This window comes from Mastigoproctus giganteus, chromosome 7, assembly GCF_048544385.1.
Source record: "Mastigoproctus giganteus isolate SK-2022 chromosome 7, ASM4854438v1, whole genome shotgun sequence".
In the NCBI taxonomy this organism is placed as follows: Eukaryota; Metazoa; Arthropoda; class Arachnida; order Uropygi; family Thelyphonidae; genus Mastigoproctus; species Mastigoproctus giganteus.
The window spans coordinates 28,343,592-28,363,607 of record NC_143581.1 but is presented as its reverse complement, the minus strand read 5'-3'; the positions used below and the strand labels follow the sequence as shown (position 1 = coordinate 28,363,607).

Genomic DNA, 20,016 nt, shown 5'->3' with positions numbered 1-20,016 from the left:
GTGGCATTACTTAACAAGTACAGGTCACTGTTGAAAAAAGGCCGTGAATTGGGGTTGAATTTGAAAGTGTTTGCAATTCTGTCCCAGAAAAGATAGGAGGGAGTATATGATGAGTCTTGTCGATCAATTCAGCCCTGAAAAGATTGTGTAAGGCTGAAGGTGTAGAATTTTTTTTTCAGCCTGGTCTGTACTGGTTAACAGGAGAGACTGCTTCTACAGGGATGGATACACTTAAATAGAAAAGGTGCAAGAATATTTGGTGATGCTATTGAGGCAGTGTTAGTTGGGTCGGAAAACTGCTAGCTTGGGGGAATACAAGGACTAATAGATTAACAGTAGCCACTGGCAGAGGTGAAAGTGATTCTTGCACTGCTTCTATGGAATGAGCAGCAGCCTGGAAAACAAGATGCAGGGTATTTCAGAGACTGCTGGGAGTCATTGCAGTACAAGTAAACACATGGATTGTGTTAGGGTAGCTAAGAATAGGAACAGGTGCATGTATACTTGAATGTACACCAATGCTAGGAGTTTGGTAAATGAATTTGAGGTATTGCTCAAAACATCAAAAGACAGATATTGTTGGGATATCAGAGACGTGGTGTCACACAGATATAAGGAATGCAGAACTGGAATTTGGGGAGTACAATGTGTACAGGAAGGATGGACAGGATAGGAAGGGAGGAGCGGTTATGCTATTAGTTAAGAAACACACAAAATCCAAGGAAGTGAAGCCAGTCGACATCGCTGGACAGTGCAATGTCGAGTCAGTTTGGTGTGACATAAGCATTGGGAGATCAAAATTGAGAGTAGAAGTGTGCTATAGGCCTAATGACTCTGATGAGTATAATATAAAACTGTACAGGGAAATAGTGTGCCAGTAAATCAGAGTGTCTTATAATGGGGGATTTTAATTTCTCAGATATTGACTGGAATTTGTGGGTTGGTCACTCACACACTAGCAAGGCTTTTGTGGATTTACTGGATGATTGTTTTCTACATCAGCATGTTCAGGAGGCAACTAGAGGGAGTAATACTCTTGATCTGGTTATCAGTAGTGATTCTTCATGCATTAAGAATCTGCAGATAAAGGAACCACTAGGTGGCAGTGATCACAGTGTGCTGAAGTGGGATTTACTCAAAAAGGTAACTACCATCAGGGGTAAAAGGAAGGGTTTTTGCTTTCGTAAAGGCTACTACGGTGGTCTGAGACAGTATTTTGCTCAGTGCTGATGGGATTCTTCCCCTTGCTCAGAATAATTGTTTGAGAGGACAGAAATTCAAGTTGAGGAAAGACATTGTTGTTATTTGGTTTTTAGGAGCATTAGCAACTAAGGCCATATTGCTCCGAGAATATGCAGTGGTCATTCCCTGACCTTTCCGCATGCTCCGTATTAGATGGTGATGGGTTCGAACCCCGATCTAATCAAGAAACGTGTGTTACACACTGCTGCTCCTTCCCACCTGGCTACGGAGGCGCCTTGAGGAAAGACAGTTGTAGGATAGATGTGCAGAATAGATGTTTGCCTTTTTCCAGTGGGTGGTTGATTGCTGGGAGAAACTTCCATTGTTGTTGTAGAAGTTAATAGCTTAAATAGATTCAAGGCAGAACTAGACAAACATTTGGAGCGAGTGGATGGATGAAATGAGAAGGTTTTCTTTTTTTTTGGCCACCCTTCAGAATCATGAACCAAACTTTTCTATGCTGTCTGTGTAAAGCACAATAGTCTAGTCAAATTCTATCAAGCAGAATATGCAATACAAAAATTTGAAAGTAGATGTTAGTCAGGCTTAGTATCAACCTGTCAAAGATACATTGTGGAATTTGATTAGCAGTGAACTAGTTGAAAAATGAGGAATTGACTTCAGAAAAGTTTGCTGTCACTGATGTGTACTGCAATTTACAGATATCTTTTCTAATTTTTATTTACCCAATCAGTCATGAGTATGCAATAGTAATATTATGAATTAATAAATTTTATTAATATGAAAGCTAATATAGTTAATAAAAATATCATAATTTAGAGTTGATAAAAATATCATAATTTATAGTTGAAATGCTTTAAGGGAAAATATATGTACATTATCTGTATAGATTGAAGAAAATATTTTTTACACTTTACCAAATTTAGTTTAGCTATGAGGGTGATTGTAGTGTACTGTATATTTTCCACATTACTAGCTAAAATGCATGTTGAACTGCAGTATATATGTGGAAATAGTGCTGATAATGCCTTTCTGATAGTGCCTTCCCATGAGCCCTTGCTGCAATATTTGTGATCTATTCAAAACAACTTTTCCCTTTGCTTCTAATGATTTTATAGTAATTGAAATGGATACAAAGATATTTTTTTTTCTTGTGTGCTGTTTATTTTCATTTCCAGTATTGATTAATGGTTATCAAGCTTTAAGAAACTGTTTAATTATATTCTTTAGATTAAAACATGATGAAGAAAAACGCCACCATGAAAAAGATTTACTTCAGGAACGTGAACAAAACAGAAGTAGAGAACATGAACAAGACACTGTCCCTGAAAAGGAGAAGGATAGAGATAGGACTGAAAAAGTAGAATCCCAAGAACTGAGGCATTCAGGCCATAGCCCTATGGTTTCAACGTCTGTGCCAACTTCTGATTCATACAGTAAGTTTAAAAAAAATTCTGTATGAAATTTTTACAGCTAATAAATTACTAACTAAGATGTATAATAATAAACAAACTAACTGAAAATTTAATGTATATAAGTTCCAGCATAATTATTTCACAACTGATGTCAAAAAGGTTTATTTGGGATTTTTGTGGATTATTAAAAAGTCCTAAATTTTATTTTGTTTATCAAAATTTTTTCCTCTTGAAAAATGTCTTTTTATAATATTTTGCTATGTACGAGGGGTTATCAAAAAAGTTCATACCCTTACCTAGAAATAATAGCCCTAGAAAGGTGAAACTTCACAGGAAATTTAATCCATTTCTATGTACTCTTCATGTGTAGTAACACATTTCTCCCATCTGTGGATCAGTGGCTTAATGCCTTAATCATAAGTCCTCCACTTCATTGATGACTTCCTGAGATGAATCAAAGCGGCATCCATGCATGTCTTTAGTCTCTGGATCATACTGGTACACCCAGAATTCATTTGTCACCAACCAATCAAAAAAGTTCTCAACATTTGCATTATACAAATCCAGCAGTTGGCAAGAACATTGCATTCGACATTGCTTCTGCAAAGGCATCAGCAATCTTGGAACCCATTGTGCGGAGACCTTAGACAATGCAGATGGTCATGTAAAATGCTGTGGGCAGACCCATAACTAATTCCCACTGCATTTGCGATGAAATGAATTGTCACATCTGTCACTTAGCACCAGCCACTCAACCTTTGCAACCTTCTCACTGTGTGTGATGTTGATGGCCTTCCTTCTCTTGGCTCATCAAAGACACTTGTACGACTGCACCGGAACTCCCATTTCCACTTTTTTACAGTGTCATAGGATGGACAATTTTGCTATGTACGAGGCCCATACACAGCTTTCATTTCTTTGTCAATTTCCTGAGCTTTCTTGCTCTGCAAACACAGGAACTTGATTACTGCTTGATACTCCACTTTGTCAACCATAGCTTCCTTCCTCAAATTCTGGGCTCCACCTCTGGTCTACGATCACCTACTGGAAAATGAAATTTCACATGTTAGTTATTGAATATGTAGACAACTTATATTAAAAACAGCATCTTCTTACTGATGTTTTATCTAGGTCAGGGTACGAATTTTCTGATACTCCCTCGTACTTGCCCATAAATCAATATCTGTTACTAATTGTGCAGTAACTGGCCATATTATAGAGGATGATCTTCAGATTTCAACTTTTTTTTTAAACGAAAACCCCAAACATAAAAGGTATTAGAACCTATAGTACTTAGTGCTGTGTGTAGATTGAAGGTTGGAAAGGCAGAAGATACATTTTGACATCAGACTTGAATTTCTGTAGATTGTAATTTTCAGGAAGTACTTGTGAAGGAAAGTTGTTCCAGAAAACAAGTTGTTGAAGGAATAGTATTAGTAGTGGCAAATGATGCAAGAAAGTAAGCTTATAACAGCATCAGCCAAAGTAAACCTCCCACATCACCTGTCCATCCCCTCCAATAATTTGTCTAGTTCCTTGAATTTATTCAAACTGCCCACTTGACTGAAGGCATATTTCACGCATCTGTCTTGTAACCATGCTTCCTCAGCTTGAATTTATACACACTTATGTGTGTATTCTGAGCAAGAGGAAGAATGCCATCAGCATTGAGCTTGCTCAATCCATTTAAAGCCTTAAAATGCCTTAATCAGATCACCTTGCAGGTGCCTAGTTTCCAGATGCTGCAATTTGCAGAACAGAAGCTTTTTTGATATAATTGCCTATTTATCCCTGCTGGAAAAATTCCTGTATATCATTTACAAAACCCTATGAGCTGTTCTAGCAGCCTGCCTCTACTGTTCAGACTTGCAGTGTTGCAAATCATTTTTCATTACCTTGAATATAGTACTACACAGATAGTACATTAATTTGGGATTACTGCTACCCACGTGCAGTACCTTGCATTTGTCAGTTTCTCAGTCCATATTTTTCTAATCTTGTTGCAGTAATATACCTTCATCACTATTATTAATAAATATAGAAAACAACATAAATTTTGAAAAAAAGACCTTCCTTCCTAGGAAGGAAAGGTGGTTTTTTTTTTTTTCTTTCCAAAATATGTTAAACTCGTTTTAATTTTTTTAAATTGTTTTTTTTAATTAATTTTATTACTGTAATCATTTTGCATTAATTTTATATGCTTTTTAATTGCTGAAGAGTCATTAGGAAGTGTTTCTAGGTATCATATTTTGAGGTAAATTTCTCTTATTCTTCTACAAAAGCATATTTAAGAGAATCTGGTATTAAAAGTGGAAAATAAAATATTAAGACATCACCCTCAAAAGAAGTTCACCTCTAAAAAGATTCATCCTTCAAAACCACTGGCTTATGGCTAAGGACCATCACAAACATAAATAAGATTGTGGGAACATTCTAAATACAAAAATATAGAAAATATAGAAGGGTTATTTCCCACATCCTTGGGCTTTTTTAACCCCCCCCCCAAAAAAAAACAGTGGTTCGTATTCCATCATTCAGTAGGCTACCAGTCTACTCCACTCCAACTATAAGACATCCCAAGAGACAGATACCACATGGTCCTCTCCAGTGACTTCACAGGTCTCAGTAAATCAACCTGAATAGTGGCCGAACAACTAGCTCCCAGTCAATCAATCCACTCCTAAACACCCATTGAGAGGTAAGATTCCACATCCTTCATTTCCACTCATCATCACATTATTTTTAAGTTTTTTTAGCCATCATGATGGATGCATATAAGAACTTTTTTACTTGTGCAGTTCCTTTGTTTTGTAAGTTTGTGATTCCAGCATGGGTGGTACACTAGCTGTAATGTTGCCAGCTTTAAATGTTAAATAATCTTATTAATCACTGAGTCGTACTGAAATGTATGATTTACATTTAATATTGTCTAATTAAATTAAATTAAAGCAATTAAACTAACACAAAGTGTCACTTTTTACCAAATACTGAGTTTTATTTATACCTATTTGTACATTTTATAATTTATATTTAATTGTTATTTACACATTTATTTCTAAATACTAATTCAACTTCTCAGTTTGTTTTCTTTTTTAAATTTAATTTAATTAATTTATTTTTTTTTTTTGTTAGTTGTTGGCGCATCAGCTTCTGTGGCCATAATGCACCTCCCAAAGTTTTTTTTTTTTTTTTTTTTTTGCATCTTACTCTGATCCAAGCCAGAGGCGGGATTCGAACCGCAACCTTTGGGTTGCCAGGCAGGCACTTTACCCACCTGGCTAGCCTGGTCGGCTTTTTTTTTTTTTTTTTTTTTTTTTAATTACTGGTTTCAAGTGTCTTGGTGGAAGCAAATTTGATAAACACTTTTCGATTTTCTCTGCAAACAAAATAAAATTCAGGTATCGTCTCAGGAAAAGCTGTAGAATTTCTGCACCACCAGTATCCCCTTTGGTGTATAGCAGTTTTGAGCAGATGTAGCTAATTACAGATAGAGCCCTCCCCTTTTGCTTCATATTCTGCATATTTAATTAAAACTTTTTGATTCCTCTTTTAAGATGTTGCTTAAGATGAGCAGAAATGTTTAAACATTTCAAACAACCTAAGGTTTTTCTGTTTTAAAAAAAAAACAACCAAATATCTGTTTCAAGATTTAGACTTTATCCAGATTGTTTCTTTACAAACAGCATACTAAAACATAATTACCTTCTTTTATTTACAGCATCACCTACAAAATCTCAAGCCACTCCATGTGATATTCATCCAAACAGAACTTCTCCACCTTCATCTAACAATGCTTTGGGGCCATTAAACTTGGTCATCCATCCACTTAATCATTCCAGTCAGAAACATCGGGAGCTTGATTTATGGTTACCTTGGCAGCATCAGACATCCATGCGTATGGATCCAAAAGGCAGTTATAAAGAAGGTGTAGTACATAAAGTTCCACAGCATTTTAAGGAGGTAGGAGTCATAAATTAAATATACTTAGAAACTCAGCAGAAATTATAAGGGCTTTCATATTTGAATATGAATAATTAGTTGATTTATTGATTAATTACTTCATTAATTCCTAAATGTTTACTGAGTCGTATAAATAATATACAGTAAAACTCAATTAAAACATTCCTACATTAAAAGTCCTTCTGTATAAGACATTTAGATTTTTTTTTTAAATCTAAATGTCTGAAAGGAACCAGTTGATATCATCTGATTCAGAAATTTGATGGTCATACTGGGCTTCAGGTTGACTATCAAATTATATAGCACCTTATAGGATGTTTTTAAGTTTGATGGTCATTTGCATATATTTGTAATAATGCATATTAAACTCACTATTAGTAAAGGTTATATTGTTTATAAGTTGCAGTTTATCCAATCAATGGCAAACATCTTAATTAAATTAATAATTTATGTACATGTAAATAATGGAGAAGAAATTGTAACTGGTTTTCTGTCTAAGATGTTTTTACATAATGTCTTAATGGTGCCTCTGTAGCGAGGTGGGCAGGAGCAGCAGTGCATAGCAAACGCTTCTTGATTAGATCGGGGTTCGAGCCCGTGACTACCAAATATGGAGGATGCGGAAAGGTCAGGGAAGAATGACCACCGCATATACCAGGAGCAATATGGCCTTAGTTGCTAATGCTCCTAAAAACCAAATAACAACAACAACAGCATGTCTTTTAAAAGATGCCTTAAGCAAGTTCTACTGTAGTTGCACTATAATCATACTGGTTTTAATCTGTAATTTAGAAAGCATGTAGAAGAACAATAAAATGTTCTCATATATTCCTTTTCTGTATTTAGCGTATATATATATATATATATATATATATATATATATATATATCCAATATGTTAAATAAAATAAAATAAAACATAAACCAGTAGTATGGCAAAAACTGTAGAGCGAAAATTAACATAAAAATAACCCAAATAAACAATCGAACGAAAAGAAAGAATAGATATAAATAGTAGCCCATAAACCCTTGTAATTTCGAACTTTAAATCCAATTAAAACTATACAAAATTTAGACTAATGCCAAATATTTATTAATTTAGCGGTACCCCCCAGAGGTACCAGTTCCGAAAGATGTGAAATATCACCAAAAGAGGGTTAAAGGAACTACCAGACGATAACAAAATCAAAATAAATTAATATAAAATAGACTGACCATCATGCCCCATATCGACAGAGGACCACGAGGCCAATACTGGTCATGGAATCGCTGCATTTCAATCGCTATACAAATCGTCGCCATGGTGAAAAGATCGAAGTACCAATTCACCCTCCCTCCTCCGATCGATCCACCAATGCAGAGGATTTGCACGGCGGTGGTCCTTATGCAGCGATTCCATGACCATTATTGGCCTCGTGGTCCTCTGTCAATATGGGGCATGATGGTCAGTCTATTTTATATTAATTTATTTTGATTTTGTTATTGTCTGGTAGTTCCTTTAACTCTCTTTTGGTGATATTTCACGTCTTTCGGAACTGGTACCTCTGGGGGTACCGCTAAATTAATAAATAATTGGCATTAGTCTAAATTTTGTATAGTTTTAATTGGATTTAAAGTTCGAAATTATACAAGGGTTTATGGGCTACTATTTATATCTATTCTTTCTTTTCGTTCGATTGTTTATTTGGGTTATTTTTATGTCATTTTTATGTTAATTTTCGCTCTACAGTTTTTGCCATACTACTGGCTTATGTTTTATTTTATTTAATTTAACATATTGGATGTATTTCAGCTTCATATGGAGGAACTGCATGTCGCTGCCTCTAATGAATGCTTAATTATTTATTAATTATTTATTTATTTATTTCGTTATAATTTAACTTTATTTAATATAATTCAATGATAGTATATATATATATATATATTTTTTTTTTTTTTGATGGTTCCATCAAAAAATCCATATAAATAATGTATATTATTTTTACACTAAAGTGGTCTAACATAATGTTTTCTGGCAATAAAATGCAAGAAAACATTTTTCCGTTCCATCTTAATTGTTTTCCTTGCTTTTATGGTTTTTAATGTGATTGATTGCAGAGGATGCATTCTTTCAACATGAATTAAGAAATTAATGATGTAAGTTCAAATGGTTAGTTGTGGAGAAAAATTTTGAATGTTTTCTTGAACACAAAATCAACAACTCATCCCAGTATACCATTAAACATAAGATGTATGTCTTATGTTTAATGGTATACTAGGATGAACTATGAGAATTGGTAGTATATTTTAGTATTTAGACAGAAATAGGATGCCCACATTTGCACATTTTGATGAGTAAATTTAAAATTTTCAAATTTAAAAATAGTAATATTGGTGTACTGAACTTGAATAGATATGTATATTTCCACTTTAAAACATGGCTGTAGTATTGTTCCAGCTTGCAGTAGAGTAACAAGTGGATAGCATAAGAGAAAGTGAGAGTGAAAATGTAAGCAATGATACAGAAAAAAAATAATAATAAAAGGAAAAAAAAAATTGTTTGCTCTCTTAGAACTTTCAGCCGTACTATCATACTCCATCATTCAAAAAAAAAAAAAAAAAAAAAAAAACCTATATCAAGCAAATATCTACAGGAGTACCACAGGGGGGAGTCCTCTCTGGTCTCCTCTTTACTGCCATTATATCCCCTTTCATACACCAGAGATCAGATGTATTGTCTTTTTCATACACCAGAGATCAGATGTCTTACACGGATGATTTAAAAAATATTGACCACCATCCAAGCAAACACAGAGCCCTCTAGGATCACAGAAGAAATTAACAGTGTCCTCCTTGCGCTAGTGGGCTACCTTAAACAATTTGGCCTTAACATTAACCCGGCAAAGTCTAAGTGCATGCTCTACTCCCCGAAGAAAGAAACAATTATCTCGCCCAACATCAGTGGAGTTCCATCCCAACTGTTCCTTATTTAGATTTGGGGTTTTATCATTTTAATTTTGCTCTCCATTTCAGGTGCACTGCATGACTGATGAGTTTGTTAATGTGCTTGTTGAATCTGAGTTGTGTCAAAGACAACAAATGTTGTCTTTGACACAAAACTCAGATTCAACAAGCACATTGACAAACTCATCAGTCATGCAGTGCACCTGAAATGGAGAGCGAACCAACACCTACATTATGTCTCAGACAGGGTTACAGCAACAAAATGTCAGGACCGTTATATACTCCCCACTACTTTATGCAGCTGAAATCCGGGCGTCAGCAGCACCCACGATCAGAAAACCCATCTGGGCAGCGGAATATTGGCTCCTCAAATGGATAACCTACAAACACAGGTTACCACCCATGTTCATACAACTGAAATGGCCCAGGCTGCCCTCTCTCATTGATGAAAAAGACTGATAATCACAGTAAAGATGTTGACTGGAGGATTCCACCTGCCCAGCTCAGAACCACCCCAACTATTTGCCCTCTTCATGCACGCCTCCACCTATCAGATCGTTTCCTACCATTCCAGATTCTCGGACGAATCCAGGGCATCGATGCCAACCTTAAGAAATTTGCGGTCAACTGACGATATAGACCGTGAATTGTCAGCTGCATCTGCCAATCCCCTTAACTAATACAGGGAATGGCAACCACAGGGGACTTAGCGCCACCATCTCTTGACAAAACATTGCAACTCATTGACAGAAGTGAAACTGCTCCAGTTGGGGACCCCTGTGAATTAATTAGTGAGCAAAATGGGAAACAAGCCTGACAGTGCTCTTGCTGCTCTCTCTCCCATGAACTGAGAGGACAATAGTCACTACTGTAAATTGTATATGTATTTTTCATTTTGTTTTATCCCTATATAATTTAATGTCATCTTGTTTTTGTTTCTTTAATGTCTTATAGTATTTAATGTTTTTGTAACACCTTTTATTTGTAAACCCCTGGCCTTTTGGCCGTGAAGGGAAAGTTGCAATACTTAACCTTGTAACCAGTTACAATCAAATGTTGCAATAAAGATATTCTCTCTCTCTCTCTCTCTCTCTCTAAAAATGTTTAATCAGTGTAGGTTTGTTAATAGAGGAAACCTATCATCTAATGAGAGACCAGGCAGTCACAAAATAGCCGTCACAGTAATGTCTTGATTTTAAATAAATAGCAGAGTTACCTTTTGGTGATGTTATTTATATTAAAATGATATTAGCAATATTAATTTATTAATGGAGCAATATGACGTGGGGAAGAAAGTTTATTCACATCCACAAAAAAAAAAAAAATCTCATTATTTGTCCATACCCTATAATAATTTGTCTAAATTTATCCAAACTGCCCACTTCCATAATACCAGATGAAAATTATTCCAGAAATGAATTACTCTGGCTAAAAACAAATTTTCACACTTTATCCTGTAACCATCCTTTTTTGTGTTTAAATTTAAATGTCCCTTATGTGTATTGTCTAAGTAAGGATGTCATCATCATTTACACAACCTGTTTAAAGCTTTAAACATTTCAATCAGATTTCAAGTGCCAATTTCCAAGTTCATTAATAGAATGGGAGTCTTTCTTGGTAAGAGTACCTTTTGTGTTGCTGAACAATCCTGTTTGCTCTTCTCTGAAAGATTTGTCTGTTGTAACAGATCCACATCCTTCCTAAAATGAGGCTACTGGTAGTCAGGATGTGGTTTTACCATTGCTTTACACAACGGGATAATCACCTCCCTGTACCTTGGTGAAATTTCTTTATATCATTGACAGAACCTAATAAGCTGTCCTAGCAGCCTGTCTTCACTGCTCAGAGAGCTTCATGTCAGGATGTATAATTATCCCAGGTCTCTTTCATTCTCTACTACCTTGAGTGTGGTACCACTGAATTGGTATGTTTATTCTGGAATTATTGCTGTCTATATGTGTGTAGTACCTTGCATTCATCAATATTAAACTTCAATTGCGACTTCTAAGCCCACCTGACTAATTTGTCTAGATCTTGTTCAATAGCATACCCTGATTACTATCAATAACCACCCTGCCAACTTTTGTATCATTTGCAGACAGTCTGATATGTCTTCATCAATATCATTAATAAATATAGAGTTGGCACCTCCGTAGCCAGGTGGGAAGGAGCAGCAGTGTGTAGCACACGCTTCTTGATTATACCGGGGTTCGAGCCTGTCACCACCAAATACAGAGGATGTGGAAAGGTCAGGGAATGACCACCACATATCCCGGAGCAATATGGCCTTAGTTGCTAATGCTCCTAAAAACACAACAACAACAATAAATATAGAACACATCAATGAGCCCAGGAGGACTCTCCTAATAACATTAATCCAAGAAGAACACTGCATTGATAACCATTCTGCCTTTGCCCATTCAACTATCCCTTTAACCATTGCAGCAACTTGCCCTTAATGACACATTGCTCCAGTTTGTGTAGCGGTCTTGTATGTGTGGTGATATCAAAGGCTTTTCTGAAATCTAAGTATGTGATGTCAAAATTAATTTTTGCATCCAGTTCCTTTGTTACTGTGTCACATTATCCAATCGGATTGGTCAGACAAGATTTCCCCTTAACAAATCCATGCTGTGGCTATAGTACAAATGGGCACCTCCGTAGCCAGGTGGGAAGAAGCAGCAGTGTGTAGCACATGCTTCTTGATTAGACTGGGATTCGAGCCCGTCACCATCAAATACGGAGGATGTGGAAAGGTCAGGGAATGACTACTGCATATTCCCGGAGCAATATGGCCTTAGTTGCTAATGCTCCTAAAAACCAAATAACAAACAAACAAGCAGTAGTACAATTGCATTACTGTATAGATGGTTCTTTCATTATTCTTTAACCGCTGACTCCATTATTTTCCCTGGTACAGAAGTCAAGCTAACATGTCTGTAATGACTCATATCTCCTTTTGATCCTCCTTTTTGAAATGGGGATATATTTGCACATCTCCAGTCCCTAGGGAACTCCCCCGAATCCAGGGATGCTCTCACAATCATGACTAAAGGTTTGTTTGCATCTTCTGCTGCCTTCTTTAATATACCTGGATAGATCCTGTTCACTCCAGGTGCCTTTTTTTTTTTTTTTTTTTTTTTTTTTTTATGTCAAGCTGATTTCTTCACCACTTTCCTTTCAGTTATTACAAAATCATTCAGCCCTCTGCCAAATTTGTCACCTTCTTTAAGTTCCTTACAATTCAGATGTGAAGGAATGTTATCCAGAAAGATATTGGCCTTTTCAAATAAGTTTTTCTTCACTTTTTTTACAGAAGGTATAACATCTTATAATTTTAGACTTGTTTCATTCATATTGTAGAGCTGAATTACAATCAGCTCTTGTGTATTGAAAAATGACCTTAAATCTTCTGTAAAAGAAGATTTAAGATCATCCCTGCTAAAACTCAGCATGAATATCACTTTTCCCCCCCCTCTAATATCCAAAGCATGGTACTTGCTGTGAAACATTTTGCACCACTAGCCTTTTGATGTAAGATTAAGGCCTTTTCTTTAATGCTGCTTTTATGAGTCTTATTGACCAGATTCCATGTCATCTTTTTTCCATAAAGCATAGCGACGAGTGATTGTTTACTGTCTCTAATTTTGATTTCTTTAAGGTAGAGTGAAAAGTTAGCTATTTTTGTGAAACGAAGTGAGTGAAAAATCCTTCTAGATATTTTTAATCCCCCCCCCCATTCTGTTACATTGTTTCACCCACACCTACTTCAGTGGCAATTTTTTGGACTCAGCTTTATCGAGTCTTTCCAGAGAAGCCAACTTGAAATTTTCATAATATTTAATTAAATTACATATTGAAATTACAACAAAATATGTTACTGTTGCAAAAAAAAAAAAACTGGCTTCTTAGGATGCATACAAAACTAGCCTACTAGCTGCAAGCATACTGGGCTAGTGTACAAAGCAATGTGCAGTATGTTTTAAAGAGACTTAATTTGGCAAGTCAGTTAAGAGGGTGCATACTTTTAAAAAAATGAATGCACCTGAAATGTAATGCACTCTGTAGGTTATTTAACTTATTATCCTCTATGCTAAATTAATTATTACTGATATAATGAAGAAATACAAATTGAAAAAAACACAAGAGGTGATAAATTACAGGGTCACTCCCAGAGTTACAAACACCCAACTTATGAACAAAGCTCCATAAGATGCATAATCTAATGCATTTGCAAATGAACGGAGTCAAAAGAAATTATTCACTGATATTATTATATGATGATATTATTATATCACTATTATATGATGATGTTTTTCACTTTGTAACCAAAACTCCTTCAAACTTTACCTCATCAATTGCAGTGCTTTCTGAAACAATCCATACAAAAATTTTAGAAAATTGATCAGAACTTTCTGATTATATTTCTTGCTGTGATCATCAGGATATTCTCCACTCATACTGATCCCCCATTATCATATGCATTTGCAAAGGGAAAATGGGCAGCATGGGGGAACGTCACAGTTTATTTCTTCACCACTTAAAAAAGCATTAGAAAAACAGTGCTATAAATTTCAAGTTTAAAAAGTTTCTTGTATAAATTACAAAAATTTAGCTATACAAAATAAGAGAAACAAATTATTATGAAGGCTAAGCAAGCAAATCATATTAAATTTACTGCTTGAGTGTCGAAAATGTAGCAAGCCCCATAATTTCTGTCCCATAATTGAAAAGCAGATTGTGTGGTAGTTTTTCAGCATTGGTAGAATGAAATTATATGGCTTATGAGGCTAATGGAAAATTTATTAGTTGTTATTGTCTGCTAAAACATGGTTTTTTTTTTTAAGTTACAAATAAACTGTTTATTCTGCTTGAATTTGTTTATTTCATATTTGCTAACAGAATATATATAATAAATTGTTTCTGATCTATATAAAAAAAATTTAAGAGTGACATGACCATGCAGATCTTTTCCTACACTTGCACTATTTTGCACTCACACTTACTACATATGTGGAGAAAGCATGTATTATTTGGAAGGACTTTTTATATTACTTTTATCTTAAATTTTTAAAAAATATATTGTTCTCAAAAACAAATGGAAATTAAATCCATTTGTTTCTGCATATATTTTCTTTTATATAGCCTCATGAATATTCAGATGGGAGATCAAAATATTGCATTTGCAGACCAGATCAGATCAGAATATGTGCATTGCCACTTTGATTCCTTTCATATTTTTAAACTTTGGACCATATAGCCAGTTTTGGTAGGCTGATCAGCATGCTGGAACAGAGTTCTGCTTTAAATCTTTGAATAATTTTACCCCGGGATCTCACATCTGGTGAGTATGGGCTTGGCACACCCAGGGTCCTGAGCTGAATATTATCATTCTTCTCTTTCTTGGTGATTCACGTCTACTTTTCTCTCTCTCTCAGGGTAACTTGGGAATTTTTTTTGGCTGGTGCAGCATAAGCCTCAGGCTTCCTTGCACTATATAGCTAATAATAATATGCCGGACTGCTGAAAATTGCTGTGGTTGTAAAACTCCTTTGAGCTTATGTGACTGTTCAAAGTGTAAACAGAATTTTTTAAAAGTCTTTCTGTTTGGCTTCTCCTGCTTTGCATTAGTTGTTTCTTATAATTGGCACATACCTGTTTATCAGTTTTCATGATTTTAAAAATGCCTCGTGTTAATACTACTAAGATTGCTGCTAGGATTCCGTGTAGTAAAAATTATGAAATTGATTTTGTGAAATAAAGCTGACTGTTGCATTTGTTCATCCCTCCAGTGATCAGTCTTCCAGTTTTGAGCAATAGGTGAAATCACTATTCCTTTTTTTATAACATACAGAAGTAATTTTATGTTACTTTTTTGAAAGGAATTCTATTATTAGAGAAAAGGCCTTGGGCATCAGGATTAGACATTAATAATATACTGCTTCTGCTGGCTTGACAGTTGATTAAAACAACTGACTAATTACATGGATGTTAGTGGTAAAATATGTACAATTAACTTGGATGAGATCGATGACAGAGAACATGATATACCGTAGAGAAAAAACTCACTCGTGCGTAAATGGCTAACTGTTAGAGTGAGTGGCAGGAGGAGGGAAAGAAATGGTAACATGAGACACTCATTCATCAGACCTTGGGAGTACATTGTGGTGCCTGTTGCTTGTATTATTGATTCGCCATCTCCCATCATGGTGTAAGACAGTGGCCTCCATAATGGGGTGTGTGCAGGCCCCAGCATTACAGTTCATAGTGGGACCTGCTATCACTATATGGAGGGCCTTCCACCATATGAGATGGTGAGTCTTGAACATAATCCAATATCTCAAATATTAGATCGTGGGTTGCAATTCAAATGCTGCCCGCTCCAGTAATGTTCGGCGATTGCCAAGTCGTCAAAATCAGCCTGCTGGATAGCCCCTCCCCACTCAGATACCCAATCACACAGTTTTAGACTTGCCAATAGAGCAAGCCCCACAATTCCTAAATTAAACTGTGCAAAATATTTTGCACAGTGTAATTTAGGAATTGTGGGGCTTGCTCTATTGGAAAGTCTAAACAAACTGGGTGATTGGGTATCTGAGTATGAGGGGCTATCCACCAAGTTGATTTTGATGACCCAGCTGTTGCTGAACATTATTGAGGCAAGCAGCATTTTTTTTTTTTTTGTAACCCCTGATTTAATATTGAGATGGCACAAGTCTTGAGCAGGATTCTGTTCAAGATTTGTGCCATCTCATATGGTAGGAGGCCCTCCATATAGCAGCAGCAGGTCCCACCATGAGTCGTAATGCTGGGCCCACATGCCCCCTATTATAGAGGCATTGTCTTACCCCATGATGAGAGATGGTGAATCAATAATACAAGTAATAGGCATCTCAATATACTCCATAGTCTGATGAATGAATGAATGTCTCATGTCATCATTTTCTCCCCCTCATTCACCATAACTGATTCACAGTTAGCTATTTACACATGCTTGGGTTTTCTCTCTATAGTGTACTGTGTTCACTGTCATTGATCTTGTTTAAGTTGGGGAAGAGGCTCATTGCACAATTTATTTTATGTTATTCTCTAATTATATATATTTTCATTTTTTAAGGTATATTTTATTGTGCATCTTAATCATAGCCTATTTTATGTTCTTAATTGTACATATTTATAGTCATTGTAGATATTTTAACATCCATGTAATTAGTCTGTTGATTTAATGAACTATCAAGTCAGTGGAATCAGTATATTATTGATATGAATTCTAGTAGATACAACAAGAATGTGCTGAGGGAACAATATTATGTGTATTCTTATTGAAATATAGTGAATAGAAGACATTTATTTTATCCTACCTCATAGTTTAGTAATTGATTGTGCTAGCAGTTAGAATTTGTGATCTCTCTCTTAGCAGATAGAATTATAATACTAAATATTAATCCATGCAGGGCACACCTCCATTTGCTATACTTAAAGAAAATGCCAATCTCAAAATTTCCCATTTATTAAACCTTGTAGTTAATGTGCAAATAAATAGGTTAAAATCTCTGAAATCCAAAGTTCACAATTTATATTCTCCTCCTGTTGGTATTCCCTAATTCTTTGAATTAGCAAATCATGAAGTCTGTAAATATTAATATTGTCAGTTCTTGTTGCATTCTGCATCTTTATTAGTGTTTGTTCATGAGCTAATTTGCCTGACATTGTCAGAACCCCCCCCCCCCCAAATCAGTCAAAGGCCTCTTAAATTAGGACCATTGTTAAGAATTATTCAATTTTGAAATGGATTTGAATAAATACAAAAGTGGTTCCAAATGAATTTACTATACTATACTGGAGGACAGTTATTTATATACTGTACTACAATTATTTTATAAATTAATACCCCCAAACAAGATAGTGAACTCAGTGTATGAATTATTGGTATAATACACTGTACATTTTAAATTGTATTTTTGCTACAACAGGATATTTATTGATGTCACTGAATTTAAATTTCATAATCAGGCATTATTTCTAGAATATGTCAACAGTACATAATCTCTTTTGCATGAACTGATTTTTCTTTACCATCTGTTTTTTAATAAATGTTTTCAAGCATGGAGAAAAAGTTATACATTTTTTTTGTGAAATGCTTAGTCAATACTGAATTCCAAATTGTAATCTAATACTGTATGTTTATATATGCACACAGGATATCCAACATGGAAGCACCCCAAAAACTGAAAAGCATGTTCCTCAGACACATGGAGCAGAGACAGATCAGTCACTGTCAGCAGAAGGGACCAGTCCTAATACATGTAAGGCTACTATAGTGAATGGGAAAAATAACCATTTATCTGAGCAATCAAATGAACTTCTAAAGAATAAGCTGCATAGTAGTGTTGACTCTGATAAATTAAGGAGCATAATCAATCATGAAAAAAAAAGCACACATCCTCAAGAAGAGAAAAGAAGAAATTCAACACAAAATGACAGTTCAGCTCACAGACATTCAGTAAATGGTTTGCTCATGAATCAATCGCAGCCCAATGAGGGAATATATGCTCGCTTGCTAGAGACTGAAAAGTGTCTTTTAGAAAATAGTGGACACTTGATTACAAGAGAAAATGGTTCAAATCATAAGATGCCAGAACGACTTTTAAACACTGTGCCCAAACAATTTCCATTTTGTATCAGTGGTAGTGATAATTGTTTCAATAAACCTCATCCAGATGCTCATTTTGCTGCTTCAGGATTAGTCACTGGAAATACCGAAGCAGTCACAAAAGTTATCAGTAAACTTGACCTTGAAGCTGAAAGAAAATGGAAAAGGGCAAAGAGTATCAACTGTACAAATATCAGTGATATAAGTGATAGTGAGGATGAAGATGAAAACAGACTTTCCCATTTTTTAATTATTACTAAGGGACCACCCCTAAAACTGGATCTTAATCCAAAGGTAGGCATTTGCTCTTTTCATTGGGTATAGTATTGCTGTGGTAGGTTTTTTTTTAATTATAAAGTTATTGATTTTAATCCTATGCGCTATATAGAATTCAAGTGTTAATTTTATTTTGACAATTATTCTTTTGTAAACTTATTTGCAATTTTTTAATGACTTAATAAGCTGGATTTAATCACTTTAATTGTATCTAATTACAGTAGAACATCAGTTATCTGGAATAATTTGAAAGGCTGATTTTTTTTTTTTTTTTATTAATGGTAGTATTTGAGACAAATGTTTATTACGCTAAGAGTATTTTTTTTTTTTTTTTTTTTTTTATGTCGTATATCTGATGAAATGTTGGGTTAGCACTGATGGGTTTTCTCGAAAACCGTGAGTGATAGGTTTAGTCATTTGCTCCTGTGAACCCAATTTTCCATTACATATTTTGTTCTCTTCATTTCATATTATGTTTAGTTTAGCTCCAGATTCAGTAAGAATAATATCAGCCTGAAACTGCAATTTATTATTTTTCTCAGTTTTTTACAGTAAAATGTCAAAGAAAAGAAACACTGAAATGGGCAGAAAACCAGGAAGAATGTGATATAATCAAATTGATATTATTAAAGAGCTTGAGAGATTTCACAGCAAACGAGACAAAAAAACGATTGAACATTACTTTAAAAAATTTCTTTAAATTTTTTTCCACATAATTTGCAGTAAAATACCTATCCAAATATACTTATGTAAATGTGTGAAATATTTGTCATGTTATGCTTATGTGGGAAGTGATGCATGTGACACAAGATGCATTCAAATTATAAAGTTTTAAAATTGAATTTAAAAAAATAATAAAAGTAAGTTACTGTGACTGCTGGTACTTCACTTCATTGCAGCCATCCAAATGGTGTAATATTCAAGGAGGGGAATGCCAGTAATTTATTAAACTCTAATAGGGATCTAAGTGATTTTGTGATAACTGAGAGCAAAGTGGTGGAGAAATTGTTGACGTTAAACATAAAAAAGGCACCTGGAATCTATTCAGTTATAATGGAGGAGGCAGCAAGGGAAGTAAGCAAACCCTTAGCCATAATTATGAGCATCCTTAGAGTCAGTGGAGGTCCCCATGGACTGAAGATGTGCAAATGTATCCCCAATTCACAAAGGGTGACACAAATAATTATAAACCTGTTAGTTTAGCTTCTCTGTTCTTCTGGGGGAAATAATGGAGTCGCTAATTAAAGAGGTGATACAGGATTACCTAGACAAGACACAGCATGGGTTTGTTAAGGGGAAGTCTTGTCTGACCAATTTGATTGGATACTATGATGTGGTAACAAAGGAACTGGATACTAAAAATAATTTTGATATCATATACTTGGATTTCAGAAAAGCTTTTGATACTGTTGCACATGGAAGACTGCTGTACAGATTGGAGCAGTATGGCATTAAGGGCAAGTTACTGCAATGGATAAAGGGATGGCTGAGTGGGAGACCACAGAGTGGTAATAAATGGACACTGCTCTATGTGGACTGATGTTATTAGTGTAGTTCCCCAGGGTTC

At 35.1% G+C, this 20,016-nt stretch overlaps 1 protein-coding gene across 1 annotated transcript in view; it reads left to right on the top strand.

Moving 5' to 3' along the window:
- LOC150082762 (uncharacterized) overlaps positions 1-20,016 on the top strand; it is a 60,636-nt gene that overhangs the window by 7,903 nt on the left and 32,717 nt on the right. The window contains exons 2-4 of the mRNA XM_090378273.1: positions 2,434-2,639; positions 6,337-6,578; positions 17,721-18,467. Of these exons, the coding sequence (XP_090234399.1) occupies positions 2,434-2,639; positions 6,337-6,578; positions 17,721-18,467 (1,195 nt within the window). The remainder of the gene's footprint in view (positions 1-2,433; positions 2,640-6,336; positions 6,579-17,720; positions 18,468-20,016) is intronic.